This window comes from Mustela putorius, unplaced genomic scaffold, assembly GCF_011764305.1.
Source record: "Mustela putorius furo isolate JIRA1106 unplaced genomic scaffold, ASM1176430v1.1 tig00000174_pilon_pilon_pilon, whole genome shotgun sequence".
In the NCBI taxonomy this organism is placed as follows: Eukaryota; Metazoa; Chordata; class Mammalia; order Carnivora; family Mustelidae; genus Mustela; species Mustela putorius.
The window spans coordinates 19,900,007-19,921,232 of NW_025421304.1; the positions used below are offsets into that span (position 1 = coordinate 19,900,007).

At 38.4% G+C, this 21,226-nt stretch overlaps 1 protein-coding gene across 1 annotated transcript; it reads left to right on the plus strand.

Moving 5' to 3' along the window:
• Positions 1–323: 323 nt before the first annotated feature.
• On the plus strand, positions 324–799 carry LOC101677053 (60S ribosomal protein L23a-like). The gene has a single exon (XM_045076515.1). It carries the CDS (start codon positions 324–326, stop codon positions 792–794), a length of 471 nt encoding a protein of 156 aa, XP_044932450.1. The 3' UTR covers positions 795–799.
• The last annotated feature ends 20,427 nt before the right edge of the window (positions 800–21,226 follow it).

Below are 21,226 nucleotides of genomic sequence, written 5' to 3' on the forward strand. Positions count from 1 at the left end.
TGTATATGTGGAATTTAAGAAACAAAACAGAGGATCATAGGGGAAGGATCATAGAGGATCATAAAACAAGATGAAATCAGAGAGGGAAATGAACCATAAGAGACCCTTAATCATAGGAAACAAACTGAAGGTTGCTGGAGGGGTAAGGAGTGGAGGGATGGGGTAACTGGGTGATGGACACTAAGGAGGGCACATGATGTAATGAGCACTGGGTGTTATATAAGACTGATGAATCACTGAACTCTACCTGTGAAATCAATAATACACTCTATGTTAGTTAATTGAATTTAAATAAAAAAATAAAAAGACTCCCTCTTACAAAGATGGCGCAGAACACTAAGACGGAAGCCCCTGCCCCTCCCAAAGTTGAAGCCAAAGTAAAGCCTTTGAAGGCCAAGAAAGCTGTGCTAAAAGCCATCCACAGTCACATGAAAAAGAAGATCTGCATATCACCTACCTTCAGACAACCCAAGACTCTGCGTCTCTGCAGGCAGCCCAAATACCCTCGAAAGAGTGCCCCCAGGATAAAAGAGCTTGCTCACTATGCCGTCATCAAGTTCCCCCAGACCACTGAGTCAGCTGTGAAGAAAACCGAAGACAACAGCACACTTGTGTTCATTGCGGATGTCAAGGCCAACAAGCACCAGATCAAGCAGGCTGTGAAGAAGCTCCACAGCATGGATATGGCCAAGGTCAACACCTTGATCAGGCCTGATGGAGAGAAGGAGGCATATGTTCGACTGGCTCCTGACTACGATGCTTTGGATGTTGCCAACAAAATTGGGATCATCTAAACTGAGTCCAGCTGGTTAATCTAAACACAGTTTTTTTCATCATAAAAAGATAATAGAATAAAATAATTCTAAAAAATGAGAAAAATGAGGCACAGGACTGGCTCGATGTCACTTAGTGTCCGCCTTCTTCAAGGAAACCCAGGCTCTCATTTAATTCCCACAGTGATGCCAAGGTGTAGGAATTATTGTCCCCATTTTATAAAAGGAAACTAAGATTCTGAAAATAGCCTACCTAACGTCACCTAACTAGTAAGTGTCAGAAATGGAAATGGAGCTTTTGTATGTATGTATAAAGACAAAGCTATGCTATGTCAAATAGGTCACCTTATCTAAGAAGCAAAAGTAAGCAAAGAAACAGACAAACAAGAACTCTTCCCCTTTCTTCATGCCCAAAACTAAGAATGTGGGCTTTGAGGGAGGGGAAATAAATTGGAGCCTGCCTAGAAATAAGACAGACCAGCCCCAGCATCTTAGAATCTGATTCATGGCAGTCACAGCCGGTCTCCCATTCCTTAAACATGTCCATCAGCTGTTGAATCTTGCCTTCGTGGGATCTTATTCATATGTGATCTTTTTATATGTGATATTATTTCATTCTCAAACCAACCCTATGACACTCAGATAATTTCTCTCCCTGTCACAGGGATAGTACTTGGTACATCAAGAATTCTTAACTTATCGAGGAACAGTCCCAGCAAATACTGTGGTGGCAAAGGAGGGGAGTTATGCCGATAGACTTTGTAAAACAAAATTGGGGCCAGCTACGGTTATTTGAAATCCTGTAACTCTTAAGCAACAGTACCCCAAGGCCCCTTTTAGCCTTCAGCACAAATAAGCTTTGACTTGTGCTGCATGTGTTAAATTTATAATCATGGTTTACAAATATCTTCAGCCGGTAGCAAATCGCTGTAACTATTTCCTGTTTCTATCCCAAGGCAATATGTGATGAGTGCTTAAACACACACACACCTCTATATATTATCTGTAAAATAATGTATATACTCTTTATCCCCAGAGCAATCTGCACTCGGTAGTGGCATGCCATGCTTTACTCCAGAGAACTAAAATTATACAATACTAAACCCTCCAAAATGATCGGATAAATCTGGCAGATACAGACCAAATGGATGGGGATTATTGTATCATAAATGGCCATTAGATTGATTCCGGTAAGCACAGAGTTTTAAAAGGCATATATTGGAGAAATGAATTGGACTTCTCTCATGGACTAACTCAGCGGCATGGGCAATCTAGCATAAAAATAAAACAGCCCTACCGCTGCTATTCTTGGGGCTGATGGCCCCCATGACACCCTATGAGCTCACATCGGGAGGACTGCAGTGCTCCCCACGTCACGCTATCGTCTTGCGGGAGGTGGCCCGTAAAAAGACAGGCAGGGCAGGCTCCCAAATACCAAATCTCACACTGCTTTGTTGCTTAATTACATATGTATAAATGCCAAGTGGTTTATAGAACATGTGCCTCTGACTTTTAATTGGGTGTTTTCCTGTTTCATTCTCGACTGTTTGCTCTCCTGTCTCTAAACTGCTCTTCACTCGCTTACAGAGAAGAGAGACAGTCCCTGGCCTCCCTGGGCTTTGCTCCTCTTTTCTGCAGCTAGTGTGCAATTATGTGAACACACAGGTTCACCTCCAAGGAGCTTCTGAAATGACTCCTTGACGGAAGTTGTCAGAATACAGGAAAATCCCCTTTTGCTTGGGCATGGTAAACATAAAACTTCAAGGAACACACACACACACACACACACACACACATACACAGAGGACTGTGAAAAAATCAATAGATCCTTATATATTATTTTTATTAGGGACCTTGTCAGAGTAAAAATAACAACTTTCTTTTTCTCTGGAACTGGACACATTCTTTTATGGGCAGAACAAAATGGCCTTTATTTTCACCTTCCAGGGGCCGGAAGGTACATGGTGGCATAGAGGGTAGTGATAATTTGCTGTATTTCCCTGTGTGCAGGCAGCTGACTGATTGTCTCCTTTGCTTCAAGGCAGTCTTTGCCTCTGTGTTTTCAGTCCAGTTCTGAGATTAATAAGGACTCTGTTCATTTCATGATGGATGCTGCCTACCAACGAGTTGAGTTAATCTGAAAATTAACTTGAATGAATATTTATTAAACACTCTATTCTAACCATACTGTGAGGAATTTCATAGACATTGTCATTGTATTTAGTCATTATCTTGCATTGTTTTACATTTATTTAAGATCTACCTTCTCTAAACAGACTGTGGGCATGCTTCGATGGGGGATGAGTTTTGTTTGTTTTGTTCATTGCTGTATCACCAACCCGTTGAACAATGTCTAGGCAGAGGCGGCAATAAATATTTGTTGAGTAAGCGATTTAACGTGTGAAAAGTCTACAAAACACACCTTGTTAGGAGCCCCCATTTTCAGAGATTATGCAGGAATCCAGCAAAGATACATACTCCAGGCTGTCCAGGTAATGAAATCCAGCATTGGAACTCCCGTTGTCTCTCAGACATCAGAGCCCACACCCCCTTTCACTTCTCCGCTGTTTAATGGTGGTGCTGGCTTTGTCCATTCCATATCAATGCCACTCGGCAGGGAGGAATCACAGACATTCCATTTCTCATCCCTTTCTGTAAATCACAGTTTTGAGCAATGGGTTCTGTTATTTTCAAAGGCAGAACATAGCATGCTGGAGCCACACGTAGCCATGGTCGGCTTGCGTTTGGGGAAAGCGTCAGAGGATGAGAAAGTGAAGAGAAGAAAGAGTGTAGACAGACAGGTGGGAAGCTGGAAGGGGGAGAGAAAAAGAAAGTGAGTGTTGAAAGGGAAAGAGAGAAAGAAGAACCCCCAGCAAAAAGCAAGCCTGTTTTGTTGTTTGGGATTCATGCGTCTCCTGAGAAATCCGAGCCTCTTCCCTGTGTCATACAGTCTCTGTAAATGGTTGAGTGGTGTACATTGTTGTGAGTCCATTAGCAGTGATTTGCAGCAGACCAATTTAGAGGTCACTTAGGCATGAAAACACTGAGCAAGAAATTGTATACCTAATGAAACAATATCAGTAATAGCATATTTAAATGAACAGTATCAGTAATAGCATATTCTAAATGTTTCATTAAGTCTGAATTGTTAGAATCAGAGTACTGCTGTTTCAGAGATTTTTACCTTCTTTAACAAGTATTTCCATATTGGTGGTATTGCCTCTCTTTATTGAAGTTACGGAGCTCTCGAAAGTTACAGTGTTTCTAAAATCATGCAGTTTTTATAGCAACATGGCATTTGGGCATTTCTTTCTCTCTCTCTTTTTCCCTTTCTGTTCGTATTTACCAGAAAAAGAAGTTCATAAAATAAAATATTTTTGTGGTGAGAGGGCGCACAAAAATTTTAGACTTTCACATTTAAATTAAAATACCTTTAAAATAAGGTTGTCAGCACAATCTAATTGGATTTCCTAACAGCGTGTTATGGAAAAGTAATGCTAACAACCAATAATAAGTTTGCTTCTATTTCAAGATCATCAAGTAAGAATACTAGACCTTCAGAGCCCATAATAGGAATACTTTTAAATTTTGACACATCTTTTTTACATTTTTATTGACTGCATTCAAGTGGCCTTTCTGGGTTATTTTTGTGTTTATACAAAGAGAAGGTGAAACACTAGAGGAGAATTTTCTATAAACTTATTTGGTGCTGAAAATCACTTGAGGCTGTTCAGGCAGGGCATTCTATGTATTATTAAACATAATTTTATCGTGGCTTCATGACTGTTTACATGGAGCCCAGTGATCTACCTTGGGCTCTTTGGTTCAAGTGCTGATAAATGGAGTGTACAGTGTTTGATTCCTGCCATCTGCCTCCTGGTCCAGTTGTTTCTTTTCATGGTATTGGATCTCTCTTCACGCTCACAAGATTACTGCAAGGAAGGTACACATTTCACAGATGGGGAAACTTAACTTATGGAGCCACAAGCTGTAGAAGTGGTAGAATTCAAACCCAGAGCACGGACTCCACAGTTTCTGTGCTCTTCACGGTGCCAGGCCGAGAGGGGATTCTGTTCAGCACCACGCTTTTTACCTTCTTGCCTCAGAGGAGTTGGGGATAAGCTGGGTCTGTGTCACAACTTACCGAAGCAAGCAAGGCTACTGCATTATTTAGGTGATTTTATTAAGACTTGCTCTGTATACCAGGCAGTCCGATGTCCGAAATGTTGTAGACAACACTTCAGTGAATCACCAAGGTTTTTGTTGTTCTTTTTTTGTTTTGAAATTACAGTTATCAGTGGAAGACTTTTTGGTTGCTAAGGAAAGCTTTTAAAGCACAACGCATTTCCTTGGGCAAGAATAAAAATTTGGATGGTTAATATTACTATGCTAGCCAAAACTAGAGCTCCAAAAGTTGAAATCAAAGTCTAGTAAAAGATTTGTCTCCACTGCCTTGTATCCTTGGGTCCTCTTACTTCTGTTCTCTTTCCTGAAGATGCCATCATCTTGTGTTAGATCAGCTGTTTATTGTAACCCCTTGCTCTCTGCTGGCCTCCAGATACTGTCTCAGACTGTGAAGGAGCTCTTTCTCCATGAATCTCTCATACACAAGACTGGACATTAAAGTAATCACCATGTCTCCAAACCAGCTTTTCCTCTGTTTTCCTGTTCAAAATCCAGACTTGAAACTTTGAAACCATCTCTCATACCACAGCTGCCTTTGATAAACTACAGAGCTGTGGACCACAATATATAATGTAACACAAAGGCATTATATCATAGGTCCCATCCAGTAGACTTTGCAAGCAACACAAAAATTGCCTTTGAGTGAATTATAAAAGAAGAGACTCACACTTCATTTCTAGGCTCCAGGTTATTTTAGAGGTAAGATTCCAGAGTTTCTTGGAGGTAACACCTTAGATAGAAGATGACATTCTTACATAATTCTTTCATATAAGCAAACTGAGGTTTGGTACTATGAGATAACTTTGTTAAAATGGCACACGGGGGGTTACGAGTCAAACATTTTCCCTTTCTCCTTAATGACTTAATATGATCAGTCCAAAGTCTAAAAACATGTCCCAAATATTGTAAAACATTTTTATTAAATTAGAATAATTTAGTTTATAATTTGTATTCAAATGCAGATGGTGAGCAGACCTGCTTAGAGGTGATAAAATTCTGAATATATTTTGAAGATAAGTCAGCATGATTTGCTGGGATATGGGAGGGGGAAAAAAGGAGTCAAAATAATTTCACTATTCAGTATTCAGTATTCAGTAAGAAGGATAGTTGGTACCAACCACGATGGGGAAGACTATATGTGAGGCAGGTTTGGGTGAAATTTCAGGAGCCCGATAAAGGGCATATTGAATTTTCCATATCTGTTAGACATTTAAGAGCTGATCTGGTGTTTAAGAGAGGCCTTTGCTAGAGAAAACATGAGACTTGTGGGCTGTATATGGAATTTGAAAGAGTATACTCTCGAACTCATCCAGGAAGTAAGTACAGATAAGGAAGACAAGGCAATGAAGGACTGACTCTCAAACATCTTACACAGTGAGCTTCAGGACAGATACAAGAGCCACTGAAGAAGACTGAGAAGGAACAGAATGTTGTATGAGGAAAACTAAGAGTATTTGGTGGTCTAGGGGCCACATAATGAGGGTTTGTCAAGGAGAGAGCAGCAGCTATGTCAAATGCTGCCAGTGAGCAAGGAGAAAACTCAGAATTTCAATTGGATTCAGTAGTAATGCAGGTATTAGGTGTTTGTGTTGGAGGGTTAAAGAGAGCATTGTAGGAATGGCGATGGAAAGAAAAAGTGTAGATAAATCCCTAGATGCTTAAACGTATTTAAAACTTCACTTGTTTTCTAAATAAAAACTCAAATATTTAATCTGACTTTATTCAAGCTGTATAAATGGTTCAGCTTTGAATGAGCTGTTGTGGATCTTGAGCAAAAGCAATGAAAAGAGAGGAAAAAAAATAATTATAAATATCACAATATAGGTTTGTCCAGTTTTGCTCTACAGAAGCATTTTAATGTAAGAATGGGCAGCATTTTACAGTAAATTTTATAAAAATGGAATATCAGCTCAACATTTGGTCATTTTCTCCACACTGTATGCAATGAAAATATGTCTGATGTTGTGACACAGTGATACATCTTTCTGGTTGTATTCAAACTGTTTTTCTGAAAAATATTTTCTCAGAAGATTCAAGCAGAGTCGAAGCTTAAGTTCATTATCATTTTTAAGAACTTGCTATACCTTGAGCATTTAGTGATATTACTCACATGAAGTAGGAATGGTTTGTAAAGCGGTTTCCTTTTTTTTTTCTTTTTCAAGATTTTATTTATTTATTTGACACACAGAGAGAGAGGGCACAAGCAGGGGAAGTGGGAGGCAGAAGGAGAGGGAACAGGCAGAAAGAGAGGGAGAAGCAGGCTCTCTGCAGGCTCGAGCCTAGGACCCGGAGACCATGACCTGAGCTGAAGGCAGAGGCTTAACCCATTGAACCACCCAGGTGCCCCTGTAAAGTGCTGTTTCTAAAAGTCATCTGGCTTAACAGAGACAAGATTTACCAGGATTCTTGTCTTTTTAAAAATCGTTTCCTAATCACACTGAAGAAAATGTGGACTTTGCATGGGGGAGGGCGACCATTTCTGGTGGACCATGTGTTCTATTGGAGGTCTAGCCATTTGGATGAGCTCTCCTTTAGAAGTGACCTGGAAACCACATTTAACTAAGCCGAAGGACAATAAGACACAATGTGCTATAAGTGTATTTGCATATAAATAGTCATCGTTTAGTATCTCTCATTGCAATGCACAATGTATGAATCACGGAGGGAATATGAGCTCAAGAGGCATCCGGACAGGTCAAACGCTCAACTAAAATAGTTTTATTAGTATAATTACTGCCAAGTCCCAGTCACTAAATACTCTTAAACTTTAATTACAATTTAAATTAAGATCATTAAATATAATACAAATATTTAGTGAGCATATAAATATCGTTGAAAATACAATGGTGTTTGAATTGAGATTCTTGGTGTCAAGTACACCTATGTGGCCGGGCACTAAGGGCAAAGAAAGCTGCAGACCATTGTCCAGAGCGAATACAGAAGGCCCAATGCGCCACACGATACTAAGAAACCAAATTCAATAGCACATTAAAAGGATCAAATCCCATGACCAAGTGGGATTTATCTTTGGGTGCAAGGATTATTCAACATGCTTGAATCAATAAATGGGTAGATGGGTACACCACATGGGTAGATGAAAGATAAAAATCACGATCATCTCAGTAGACACAGAAAAGGCATTTAACACAACTCAGTGTTCTTCCATGAGAAACGCCCTCAACAGTCAGCCGTAGAAGGAATGTAGCTCAACATTATAAAGGTCATATAAGACAAACCCACAGCTATATTGATTTTATTCTTACTTCTTGCTGCAAACTGACATTTGCTATTTCTTGGTTCACTTAATAGAACACATACAGCTTTACGTTTCTAGTGATCCCATGCATAGGGTTTCCATTGTATGACTACATTACCTCCCCAAACCTCCACCTGTTCATACCACCATATAGGGGGTTAGAGTTTCAGTGTGAATTTGGGGGGGCACAAACATTCAGTCCCTAAAAAATTGCATTAACTCTAAGAGAAGCCAAGTGACGTGCACATTAAAAAAAAAAAAAATCTTTGTGCTTCAACTCCTCTCTGAAGGTAAAATTATCTCAAAGTAACATTTTTAAAGTTAAATATTTGTAAGGGATATGTAAGATTTCACTTATATGATTTTCAAGAATAAGCAAGTCTTATCTTTAGTGATAGAAATCACAATAGTGATTTCTTTGAGGAGGGGAGAATGACAGGAATGAAGCACAGGGGAAATTTCTGGGGTCATGGGTGGTTACATGCATAAAATGAGTAGACACAGTTTCTAAAAACCTGTAGAACTGCTCACTTAGGATTACATGTGTATATGTGCACCTTCTTCTTTCTTTTCTTACGTGTATTATTATTTTTCACCATAGATCGTAGATTTCTGAATTAAGTAACACTAGCTTCTGAACAACCTCAAAATACATAAAGACTCAAATGTAAGAGCCCCTTATTTCTGCTTGTGTACAAGTCTGACCGTTCCTTGTCTCTGGGGGACTCTCTTTCAAGGAGTGATACGTAGAGGCAGGCCACTTCCATGCTGTGGACATTATAGTTGTTTGCTTCCATGTAAGACAGGGCTGTTAAAACAAAAAACAAAACCAAAACAAAACAAAAAACCTTGGAGGAAACACGTTTTCTTTAAAAAAGCCTTGGCTGGAAATGATATACATAAATTCTGTTCATCTTAGGGCGCCTGGGTGGCTCAGTTGGTTAAGCATCCGTCTTTGGCTCAGATCATGATCTCAAGGTCCTGGGATCAAGAACCCCATCAGGGGGCACCTGGGTGGCTCAGTGGGTTAAAGCCTCTGCCTTCGGCTCAGGTCATGATCTCAGGGTCCTGGGATCAAGACCCACATCAGGCTCTCTGCTCAGTGGGGAGCCTGCTTCCCTTCCTCTCTCTCTGCCTGCCTTTCTGCCTACTCATGATCTCTGTCTGTCAAATGAGTAAATGGAATTAAAAAAAAAAAAAGAACCACATCAGCCTCTCCACTCAGCAGGGAGTCTGCCTGTCCATCTCCCCCTTCTCATGGGCGCTCTCTATCTCTCCCTCTCTCAAATAAATAAAATCTTAAATAAAATCTTCTTTTCACATTCAGAAGTTTTATGGGCTCATCTAGATGTAAGAGACGCTGGAAAATGTAATAACAGGTGTAACAATCACTTATAAATGACAACTCTATTCTGTGGAAGGGAAAACGTGAAAATTCAGTGAATATTTCAAAATCTCTAACACAATAAGACATTGCTCCCAATTTTCCTCCTTAATATTATGTTTTTTTTCATGTCAGTGACAGTTTTGTTTTTAAAAGAAATTCTTTTTCTAATCTTCCACCCTTGTGCTACACCATATTTTTTGTTTCCCTCATTTTACATATTTCTCTTTCCTTTGCATTTTAATTTGAAAATCGTATTTAATTTGTTTTATTCTGTTATTAACATACTGAGAAACAACATTCCTACAACTTTAATTTTCCTTAAAAATTAAGGCTAGTGGATATGGTATTAGTAGAATAAATACTAATTTTTGAAGGCTCTTGATAGACATTGATTTCCAGAAAGATTATGCTTATTTTAACAGCAAATAAATGATCAAATAGACCTCATCTTTGCTGGCACTTGATATTGGCACTGTAAGGAAATGTCAGTTTGATGTATAGGATATAATTATATGTAAGCATCTGTAAAATTATTGAGTCAAGGCAGCTCCATTTCTCCTCTTTCACTTCCATCTTTCCTTCTGCTGTTGTCTGAGAATCAGTAAATACATCACAAAACAAGGCTCCGAGTTCTCCAAGGGGCGGGGGCGAGCAGGGGTGGGGGGGTTGCAGATAGAATGACTAGCTTGTATTCATTTTCTCTGGGTGTATCCGATTGTATTTGATTTTTGAATTTAAAATTTATGCTAAAAGAAATGCAGTCAGGTTGGCCTTTGGCTTAAATCTTGAACAAGACTTATGCTTCAAAGTTTTACCCTTTAGGTACAAGGACAATTTTGTGTCAGAAATCTGTTCCTATGACCAAGAACAAAATTTTCTTTTTTCCATGAAAGCATCCATTTTTATGCACTCAAACCCCCGAGGTAAAAATTAGCCATACCTCATGGCTAATCAAGGTTTACCCTACTATAATTTATCTTCTGGGAGCCATGAATATGGTTTTGAAATTCCTCCTGCATTTCTATCGCAGCTCTCCTTTTAGAGGAAATAAAGAAGTCCTTTCTTCTATACCACCTGCTCTCTGTTACCCCAGTAACATTCTATTTTTTTTTTTCAAGATTTTATTTATTTATCTGGCAGACAGAGATCACAAGTAGGCAGAGAGGCAGGCAGAGAGAGAAGAGGAAGCAGGCTCCCCGCTGAGCAGAGAGCCTGATGTGGGTCTTGATCCCAGGACCCTGGGATCATGACCTGAGCCGAAGGCAGAGGCTTAACCCACTGAGCCACCCAGGCGCCCCCCCAGTAACATTCTTTGGAAAGAATGTTTCTTACTCTTATGTAGAAAATGTAGATGTCCTTTTTCATATAAACTTTAGCTCCATATCTCAACTATTCAAGAAGTATGGGAAAAAGTAGTTGTTTTTTTTCTCCAAACACACCAGGTTTATTCCTGGTTAGATATTTGCACTTACAGTCTTTTCTCCCTCAAAAACTTCTAATCCCCCCATACCCCTAATTTAGCTTAGCTGTTTCTTTCTTATCATTAGGGATTCAGTTAAAACTAATTTAAATTAACTCTATCCTCCCCCCTGCCCTTTCTACACAATGCACCGTCTTATTTTAGTCATAAGATTTATCACTGGCTGACACTATCTTTTTTTTTTTTTTTAAGATTTTATTTATTTGTTTGAGAGAGAGACAGTGAGCGACAACATGAGCGAGGAGAAGGTCAGAGGGAGACGCAGACTCCCCATGGAGCTGGGAGCCTAATGTAGGACTCCATCCTGGGACTCCGGGATCATGACCTGAGCTGAAGGCAGTCACTTAACCAACTGAGCCACCCAGGCGCCCTGGCTGACACTATCTTAATAGTTTAAACCCTACCAGGACAGAAATTTTTGTCTCTTTTATGCCTTGCCATTCACTCCAGTTCCTGAAATAGACTCTAATACTAAGTGGATGCTGAGTGGATGGTGGGGATTAAATAAATTAATAGATGTCTAAAGTCTATAGGATGGTTTGCTTCGAGATATTTCATTAGAATATATTCTACCATTTGTGTGTTGTTTTAAAAATCACAAAACTCATTCACATGCACTGCTCTTTAGGAAATAAAGAATCGTCAGGAATACTGAATGCAGATTTCAAGGAGTTGCTACATGAAACTGTTTGTGTATCTTCTCAGATTCCCTCCGCCCACCACTCCCACATGCTTGTTCAACCGAAACACACACACACACACACACATATGCACAGACATACACACGCGCGCGCACATATGCACAGACATACACACGCGCGCGCGCACACATACACACACACACACAGAGCCCGTGAACATTAGCCATTTATCCTACCATTTAACTTATTTATTGATACCACCGGCTGTTTCGGCGGCCCCAGTAGGAGGGCCAGGTGGTGGGGTGACCACCACTGTACTTTTCCAGAGTGGGAGCTGTGAGGCTCTAGTTCCCAGATCTGTCCCAACTGGACCTATGAAGATAATAGATATACCTTCCACTCTCATATTCAGATTAGAGCTGAAATTGGGGTTTAGGAAATGGATTTCTTAGGGGCAGCCCTGGAGGGGTCAGGTTGCCAACCCTGAAAGTTTGGGAATGTTAATTCACCGAAGGACAACCCAAGACCAGTGAGGTCCAGAAGCTGGGAAAGAGCTGGAAGACAAATTCTTTTTCTCCCCCCCCCCCTTTTTCCTAATAGACTATTCTGAGTCACAGTGATTCCATATACAGCTGAAACTGTCCTGATGTGGTTAATTCAGTAATGTACCACTTTGTATTTGCTTTCACCTCTCCCTTGACTGACTGCTTTTCTCCCTTATTCTTGCTGGCCTGAGGTTATAATACAAGCTCTCTTTTACCTGAAGCTTTGCCTCAGGCTCTTTTTTTCTAAGAAATCTGGGCTGAGAAGCTGGTCCTTGACTTTTCAAAGCATTTGAAATGATACATATTTTTTTTCTTCCAACCCATGTTACAGTACGTTTTAATGAACAGATCGGATTGACTTAATTTCTCATTGCATCGGAAGAGAAGAGAATATGTTAAGCTAAACTGAAGCCCAATTAACAAGGTTCTTCTGTCTTCAACGATGCTCTAGTTACTTGGGAAGAGATTTTTAAAGAAAAATAAGCCGAGATCACTCTCCAGATTTGGAAAAAAGTTGTGGTTACTGTGTTGCAAATGTCTCTAAACCATGCTTTTTTCCAAAAATATTTTCATAATACTTAGTATTCATTAAGTATTGACTAAGAAGAGTGTTTAAGGTCAGGGGCACATGGTTTCAAGTATCAGCAAGTCTGATTTCTCACAATGTGCATTGATGGGGAGTCACTACACCTGTCTCATTCATATTTTAATGAAGAGGACAGAAGTGCCTAGCTTGACCATTATCATGATTAAATTAGATGATGTGAATAAAGCATTTAACAACGTTTCATGCTCTTTGCTTGTATGGGAAGTTTGATTGTCTTAAAATTGTGCTTCTCACAGAGTACGAAGATGTACCTCACACTGCTGTCACCTAGAATGCAACTGAGTATCTATAAACTCATTACCATCGTAACAGAAAAATTAGGAATTTGGAAGATATGTCACAAAAGTTAGAGATCATGGAACTGTTGATGTAGGAGATAGAGGGAAAGGGTTTGAAGGAATGGAGATTATTTTTTCTCTCCTAAAGCTTTTGTAGAATCTTCCTCATCAAGAAGCTGGTAGTGGTCACAGGGAAAATGCCATGGGACAATCTCTATCAGCTTTTATATAATTCTCTCTTGTTTCATTGTGGGGTGGTTAAATCTTATTCCAAAAAAATGAAAGAAAAAGAAAAAAATATATATAGAAAGAGGTAGAGAAAAAGCACAATAGAGCTCTCTCCTCTTTATTTATTAATAATGCAAATGATTATTCTTATTTACTATTTTGATTTTAAGCCTATTGAGATTCAGAGAAGTTCATGGAAATCTAAAGTTTTTTCAAGTTCTTAGTCTTTACCAATAAAGTGAGAAGCACTTCATTTTAGAAATTAGAATGCTGGGCCACCTGGGTAGCTCAGTTGGTTAAGTGTCTAATTCTTGATTTTGGCTCAGGTCCTCATCTGAAGGACCTGGGATCAAGTCCTGCATCAGGATTTGTGCGCAGTGGCGGCAGGGGGTGGGGGGGTGGAAGTGGGGAGGTGGGGGTGGGGGTGGGGGAGGGGCGGGGGGAGGAGTCTGCTCGCTCCCTCTCCCCTGCTCCCTTTTCTCTCTTTCTCTCGCAAATAAACAAATCTTTAGAAATTAGAATGCTCATATAGCAATTTATCACTTCTTATTGTACATGGGGGAAAGGTTCTACCTGTCTTATTTTATTTGTCTTTGGTAGAAATAAAGGATGACTACCCAAATAAAAATAAAAACAGGACACTGTTTACTCTGAGCTTACTACAGCAAGAGAATCAACTGCCATCACTTGAGTTTGGACAGGTTCAAAACCAGACAGGGATGCTTGAGAGCTATTTTATAGTGAGAAGCAGAGAGGACTTCAGATTTTCTTGATCAGACTCTGCTGGTGTAAGGAAGCTGGAGGTGAACTAACTAGAAGGGAGGTCTGTTATGGGATTGATTGAGGGAGTATATTTGGCTTTTTCTGGTTGGTCTGGTGTGCAGCACGGGGGCCAAAATTGGGAAGCTAGAATTTAGAACTAAGTTACACCCATTCTGGGCTGGTTGTGAAGTTGTGATTTGGCCTCAGGAATGCTTGCTGTGGAGGTGACCGGCTCAGAGTTCTTTTGTCCCTGTGGTCGGGCCATTGTCTGTGTATTCAGCTTCTCACTTGATTCACGGAAACTAGAAAGAGTTCCTTTCCATGACAGAGGACATTGGATCCATACTACTACCATCTCTTCTTTTCTGTCTTTCTGTGCTTTTGTAACTTTGTAATAATTAAGAGAAAGATCACACAAAGCTGTTGCCTTACAGAAGTTCCAGTCTTTTTTTTTTTTCCTCTTTTCTCTTTGGTCATTTTTTACTTTCCTTACCATGTGTAGAAATAGGGATGCATGAGATAGTAAAGCATGGTAGTATCTCATCAATCTATTATCTTGTCATCATTTAAATGCTTAATGCTTGCTCCCACTGAAAAAAAGCCTAGATGCCTCTTTTTTGTGGGGGTTTTAACAAACTGTGTCTTCCTTTCAAAAAGGCAGCTAAGCAGGGGATAGTAATCATAGTCTGATATGATAGAAAATAAAATACATTTTTTTTAAATCAGTTTTTACCATCACAGTTGTATCCTGTCCCTCCTTTTCTCCTTCTGCAATGCAGACTTGATAATTGTGTCTGTTCGTTGGGGTGGAAATTAAGAAAACCCAACCTTTTGGCCCTCTTTATTCTGTTTTCCATAGACCTTTAATGCAGATTAAAAAATGATTCCTCCAGTTTTTCTAGCCTGTATCACTAGCATTCTTCATTGGGCTGTGGGGACAAAATGTCAACCAGTAATAAAGTTTTGCTCTGCCTTCCTTCATCCTTTGTGTATACATCTCCCTAGAAGAATTCAGGAGAGGGAATACTGGCCAAATGCCATCTCAATTTCATCTCACTTTATTATTTCCCAAAGAACAAACTAGATAACATTTCAACTCCCAGTAAGAAAGCTAATTTATGCAGATTCAAAACAGAATGCAAATGACCCAAGGCCAACAGATGAGAAGAAAGTTTGAAATCCACTTTTGAAAGTTCTTTTCTTCTTTATATCTTCCTTCCACACGTGTATTTGTTTGTAGACACTATGTTGGGGACTCTTCTGTGAGCAGCAGATACAGCAGTGGGCAGGACAGTTCTACTCTCTATGTTACTTTTTAGAGGATGCTGGGGAAAAAACTAACACTAACTTAATATAGTGATATGTGCTTAAAAAAGTAAAAAAATAAAAACAAGAACTGTAGCATCGTTTTTCTAGTAAGAATGGTCTCTCAGTCTAAGCTTATTCTCTTTTCTCTCCCAGCCCCCCTTGCTCAGATGACAGTTATTTTTGTGAAGTGGTAGGTGAGCAGGAATCTGAATGTCCAAGGGGCCATCCTTTGGGAAAGGGCATTACCAGGAGAGATAACAGCTAGAGCAAAAACCTAGCATAAAATTAGATTGGACATGCTCAGGAAACAGGAAGAAACCAGTATGTGAGTTAGGTTGAGGGTGAAGCAAAGTACAAGAAGACAGGAAAGATCCAAAACATTTAGGGTCTTAGGTGGCCTGTTTATCTTTTTATTTTCGATATCTAAAGAAAAAAAATTCAAAAATTCACATATAAATAATAATAATAATAATTCAATCCTGATGTGACCAAATACCATTTTTTTCTCACCATTTCCAGCCATGATTTTAATTCCTGAAAATCTCTTCTATTAGAAATTCACAAATCATGAAAAAAGGAATTTAGGATTCTTCTACTTTAGATAGTAGTACAAATGGAGTATCCTACAATTTCATGCAATAATAAAACTATTTTAGCATTTTCTCAGATGGTTATTTCCCACTCTCCACCTGTTCCTCCAACTTTGAACATCCCTGTTCTTTGTCTCCAAATTGATCAACAGAGTCAGCATAACTGTAAACAAAAGCTCTGCAGGCATGGCTGTAGAAATCCACAAGCTAATTTTAACATTCTTACAGAAATGAAAAGAACAAAAGCTGGCCAAAACAAGCTTCCAAAATTAAAGAACGCAGTTGAAGGACTACCTGATTTCAAGATATGTTATAAAGCCAGCGTAATAAAGACAGTATGAGATGGGTATCATCATAATATCATCATAGATCAATTACACAGAGTTGGTAGTCCAAGACATTAGGCATACAGATATGGAAAGCTGATTTTTGGCAGAGGAGCAAAAGCAATTAAATAGATTAAAAATAGCCATTTCAACAGATAGTGTTGGAATAATAGGCCAAAAAACATTGAACTTTGATCCATATCTTTAGAACTCTAACCCCTAAGTCTATAAAATTTCTATATAAAAAGGTAGGAGAAAATCTTTATGACCTTGTGATAGGCAAAGATTTTTTTTATTGAAATATAATTGATATACAATATTAGTTGCAGATGTATATCTTAATGACTCAGTATTTTTATACATTACAAACTGACTTTTTGGGTACATCAAAAAGATGCTCTTTATAAAGAAAAAAATTGATAAGTTGAACTTAATCAAAATTAGAAAAAAATATACTTTTCTTTTTTTTTTTTTTTTTTTTTTTTTTTAAAGATTTTTATTTATTTGTTAGAGAGAGAGATACAGAGCGCAAGCACAGGCAGACAGAGTGGCAGGCTAGAGGCAGAGGGAGAAGCAGGCTCCCTGCCAAGCAAGGAGCCCGATGTGGGACTCGATCCCAGGACGCTGGGATCATGACCTGAGCCGAAGGCAGCCGCTTAACCAACTGAGCCACCCAGGCGTCCCAGAAAAAAATATACTTTTCAAATAACACTAATAAGAGAATTAAAATTCAAGCTATAGACTGAGGGAAATATTCTCAAATCATACACCTGATTACTTGTACTTGTGTGTCCAGACTATTTAAAGACATCTGAAAATCCAATAGTGAAGAAAAAAACAAATAAAAAATGAGGAAAAGATTTGATGAGACATTTCACCAAGGAAGTTACAAAGAGGGAGCATAAACATACAAAAAGATGCTATATCATTACTCATTAAGGAAATGAACATAAAAACCACAATGAGATATTACTACGCACCTATTGGAATGGTTAAAATTAGAAATGCTAACCATATCTAGTGTTAGTATGTGGAGAAAAGAAGAGGAAATATTAGGCGTATGTGGGGAAGAAACAGAACTCCTTTGTGATAATGGCCAAATCTTTTCCTCTGTTGTCCCCTATAGTATCCTTATACTGGCATACAACCATAATGGCAGCCATTATTCAGTATCCTATATACTATCCTAGTGTACAGGTTATACTTTTAATACGTTAAAAGTATATTATATATTAATATATACTATTTTATGTATCATGTAATATTAATTATATTTATATTACATATTTTCATATATTTTTTTAATCATTGCTAGCACTCTTCTTTCCTTTGTGTAGATACATGTTGCCACCTGGTATCATTTCTCTTTATGAAAAACTTTCTTTAAGAGTTCTTGGAGTATAGGTCTATTGGGAACAAAGTTTCATGGCTTTTATATGAATGAAATTATTTTTTTTTAATTGAAACCAGGAACTTTTTTTTTTTTAGGAACTTCTTTTTTTTTAAGATTTTATTTATTTATTTGACAGAGATTACAAGTAGGCAGAGAAGCAGGCAGAGAGAGAGAGAGGAGGAAGAGGCTCCCTGCTGAGCAGAGAGCCCAATGTGGGGCTCAATCCCAGGACCCTAGGATCATGACCTGAGCCGAAGGCAGAGGCTTTAACCCACTGAGCCACCCAGGCTCCCCTGAATGAAACTATTTTATTTCTCATCGTTTTCTTTTCCATTGACATATCATGGACATTCAGTTAATATCATTCTTTTTATGTGTGTAGAGTTCTAGAAATATAGAGAGTTGTGTAACTCTTACCAAATCAAGTTCTGGAATAGTTCCATTACACCACTGCCATCTTCTTAGGTTCTTTGAAATCATTTTAAAGGATATATTTTGCAAGATAACAGTTTTGATAAACAGGTACTCTTTTCTCCCCCCTTTCATTGGTTTAAAGATATCATTCTTTTGTTTTCTGGTTTGCATAATTTTTTTTAAAAAGTCTTCTCTTCAGTCTTCCAGTCATTACTCTGCACATTTGTGTCTTTTCTCCTCTGGTAGCTTTTGAGATTCTTCTTTCTATTCGTGGTTTTCAAAAATTGTGTTAAAATGTGGCACGGATTGCATGGAGCACTGGGTGTGGTGCAGAAATAATGAATACTGTTATGCTGAAAATAAATTAAAAATATTTAAAAATGTGATATATCTTGGCATGTGTGCATGCATTTTTTTTAATTTTTTATTTTTTATAAACATATATTTTTATCCCCAGGAGTACAGGTCTGTGAATCACCAGGTTTACACACTTCACAGCACTCACCAAAGCACATACCCTCCCCAATGTCATTTTTATACTATTCAAGTTCCTTGATGTTTGTGGGTTTACAGTTTTTCATCAAATTTGGAAATTTTCACCCATGGTATTTTCTTTTCTTTTCTTTTTTATATAATCTTTTTTTTAATATTTTATTTATTTATTTGACAGACAGAGATCACAAGTAGGCAGAGAAGCAGGCAGAAAGGAGGAAGCAGGCTCCCAGCTGAGCAGAGAGCCCGATGTGGGGCTGGATCCCAGGACCCTGGGATCATGACCTGAGCTGAAGGCAGAGGCTTTAACCCACTGAGCCACCCAGGCATTTTCAAATATTGAATACTGAGCCACCCCGACAGTATTTTCAAATATTTTTATGTCTCCTTAATCTCTCTGATTCCTCTAAGAGACCAATTCTATGTATGTATGTTAGACTGTTCAATATATTATATGAGTCATAGAGGCTCTTATAATTCTTATTAATCTTTTTTTCTCCTTGTTTCATATTGTTTTGAGTCTATTGCTGTGTTTTCAAGTTCACTGATATTTTTGTTCTGTAGTGTTTTATCTGCCAGCCCCATACAGCAATATCTTAATTTCAGATATTGTTTTAACCTATAACAATTCCATTTTTTTAAATATCTTCAATTTCTCTTCCCACTGTCTTCATGTTTTTAGTTAATTTTTGTTCAGAGGTGTAATAGCTATTTAACATCCTTGTCCATTATTATTTCTTTCATTTCTTTGTCTTTTTCTAATGATTTTTTGTTGTTGTTATTGGTTACCTTTTTCTGATTCTCGGCATGTTTAAAATATTTTGACTAGTACCTGGACATTATGAATCCTATACTACTGTTTTGGCAGTTAATTTTGGCAATTGAGTTATTGTGGAAAAATTTATGACCTAGACCCTGTTTTTAAGATTTTCTAGGATGTATCTAGAGTACACTTCATTCTAGGGATAATAAGCTATATTTCTGAGATATGACTTTCTTGAGGTCTCCACCAAATGACTTGGCTAATCACCGAGGATGCTTCTCTCTGTTAGACTTTAGACAACTGCCTGCCTTAGGTGAACTTTGCCATTCTTTTTTTTTTTTTTTTTAAGATTTTATTTATTTATTTGACAGAGAGAGAGAGAGATCACAAGCAGGCAGAGAGGTAGGCAGAGAGAAAGGGGGAAACAGGCTCCCCTCTGAGCAGAGAGCCTGATTCGGGGCTTGATCCTAAAACCCTGGGATCATGACCTGAGCCGAAGGCAGAGGCTTAACCCACTGAGCCACCCAGGCACCCCTGCCATTCTTTTTTAATTTTATACCTTACTGGTATTTTTGGCCAAGTGTTTTGGAATTTTACTGTATGTACATATTACTAAGTATTCAGCAATGACTAAAGAGAATCCCTATGCAGATTTCTGGAGCTCTGTTTCTACATAGTTCCCCCAGCCCTATAACTCTGTCCTACTGCTTCTGCTGCTTAAGCTTCCCTAAACTCTAGTGTCTATCTACTCAACTGAATGAGACTAGGAGGCTTTTGTTTGCATTCTTGCCTCTGTCTCTGAATACAATCTAGACAGTGTATCCAGGCAAAAAGTTAGGAATATTGTAGGATTCAACTCATTTTTCATTTCTTTCGGGATCTTTTGTGCTAATTTCTAGTGCTACCTATTGTCCAATATGTGAAACCAGTTGTTTGATATATTATATATAGTTTTTTAGTCTTTTAACAGTGGGAGATTAAGTTCAGCTTCTCTTGCTTCTTCATGTCCAGAATAAGTTAATGCAACTTCTATGTTAATGATCTTCCAATGGCTTCAAAGTGAAAACAATAACAACAACAACAACAAACACATCCACACAAATAAGCCTTGCCTTGGCCTGCAAGAACCTGCATGTCTTGTCTTTGGGTCTTTCTCCAACAGCATATTCCAACATTTGGTTCTTCTCTCCATTAGCTATGACCAGAATGCTGCCCTTCATTGTTCCCTGAGCACACTGAACATGCTGTAGGCTCTGAGAACTTGCACTTAAGGTACCTTCTACCTGGAATGTTTTTTCCCAGATGCCTTCAAGGCTCACTTCCTCAATTTACTGAGGTCTCTACCTGAAGTTACTTGATCAGAGACCTTCTAAACTTCACTACTGCCCACTCTCTTTTCACTGCCTTTTCCCTACTTTGCTGATATTTTTCTCATAATGGTTTTCACCATCTGATAGTATATTATAACTCATATTTTTCTCTCTCTCTCACTAGAATGTATGCTGGTTGAGGAAATAGAGTTTTTTATATTTGTTGTATTCCCTATGGGTATGTAGTAGTTCCATAATCACTTTTCCTTTAAAGAAATAATAAAATTTCTTGGATAAATACCACCTGATACTGTTCTTCCATTGCGGCTTTGGGAATGTGACTTAAAGTATAAGTAAATCAATCAAGATGTCTTTCTTAGAACAGAAAGCTTCCTAAAATTTGGGTACCTAATTAATTGTTTTCTATTTAGACCTCATATTTTTAACTTTTCTGTGACCTTTATAAATATAACTGTTGTTATTCCTCC

What these genes read in the sequence shown, in the direction of transcription:
- LOC101677053 (XM_045076515.1), top strand. Translation starts at nt 324, where the DNA reads ATGGCGCAGAACACTAAGACGGAAGCCCCTGCCCCTCCCAAAGTTGAA.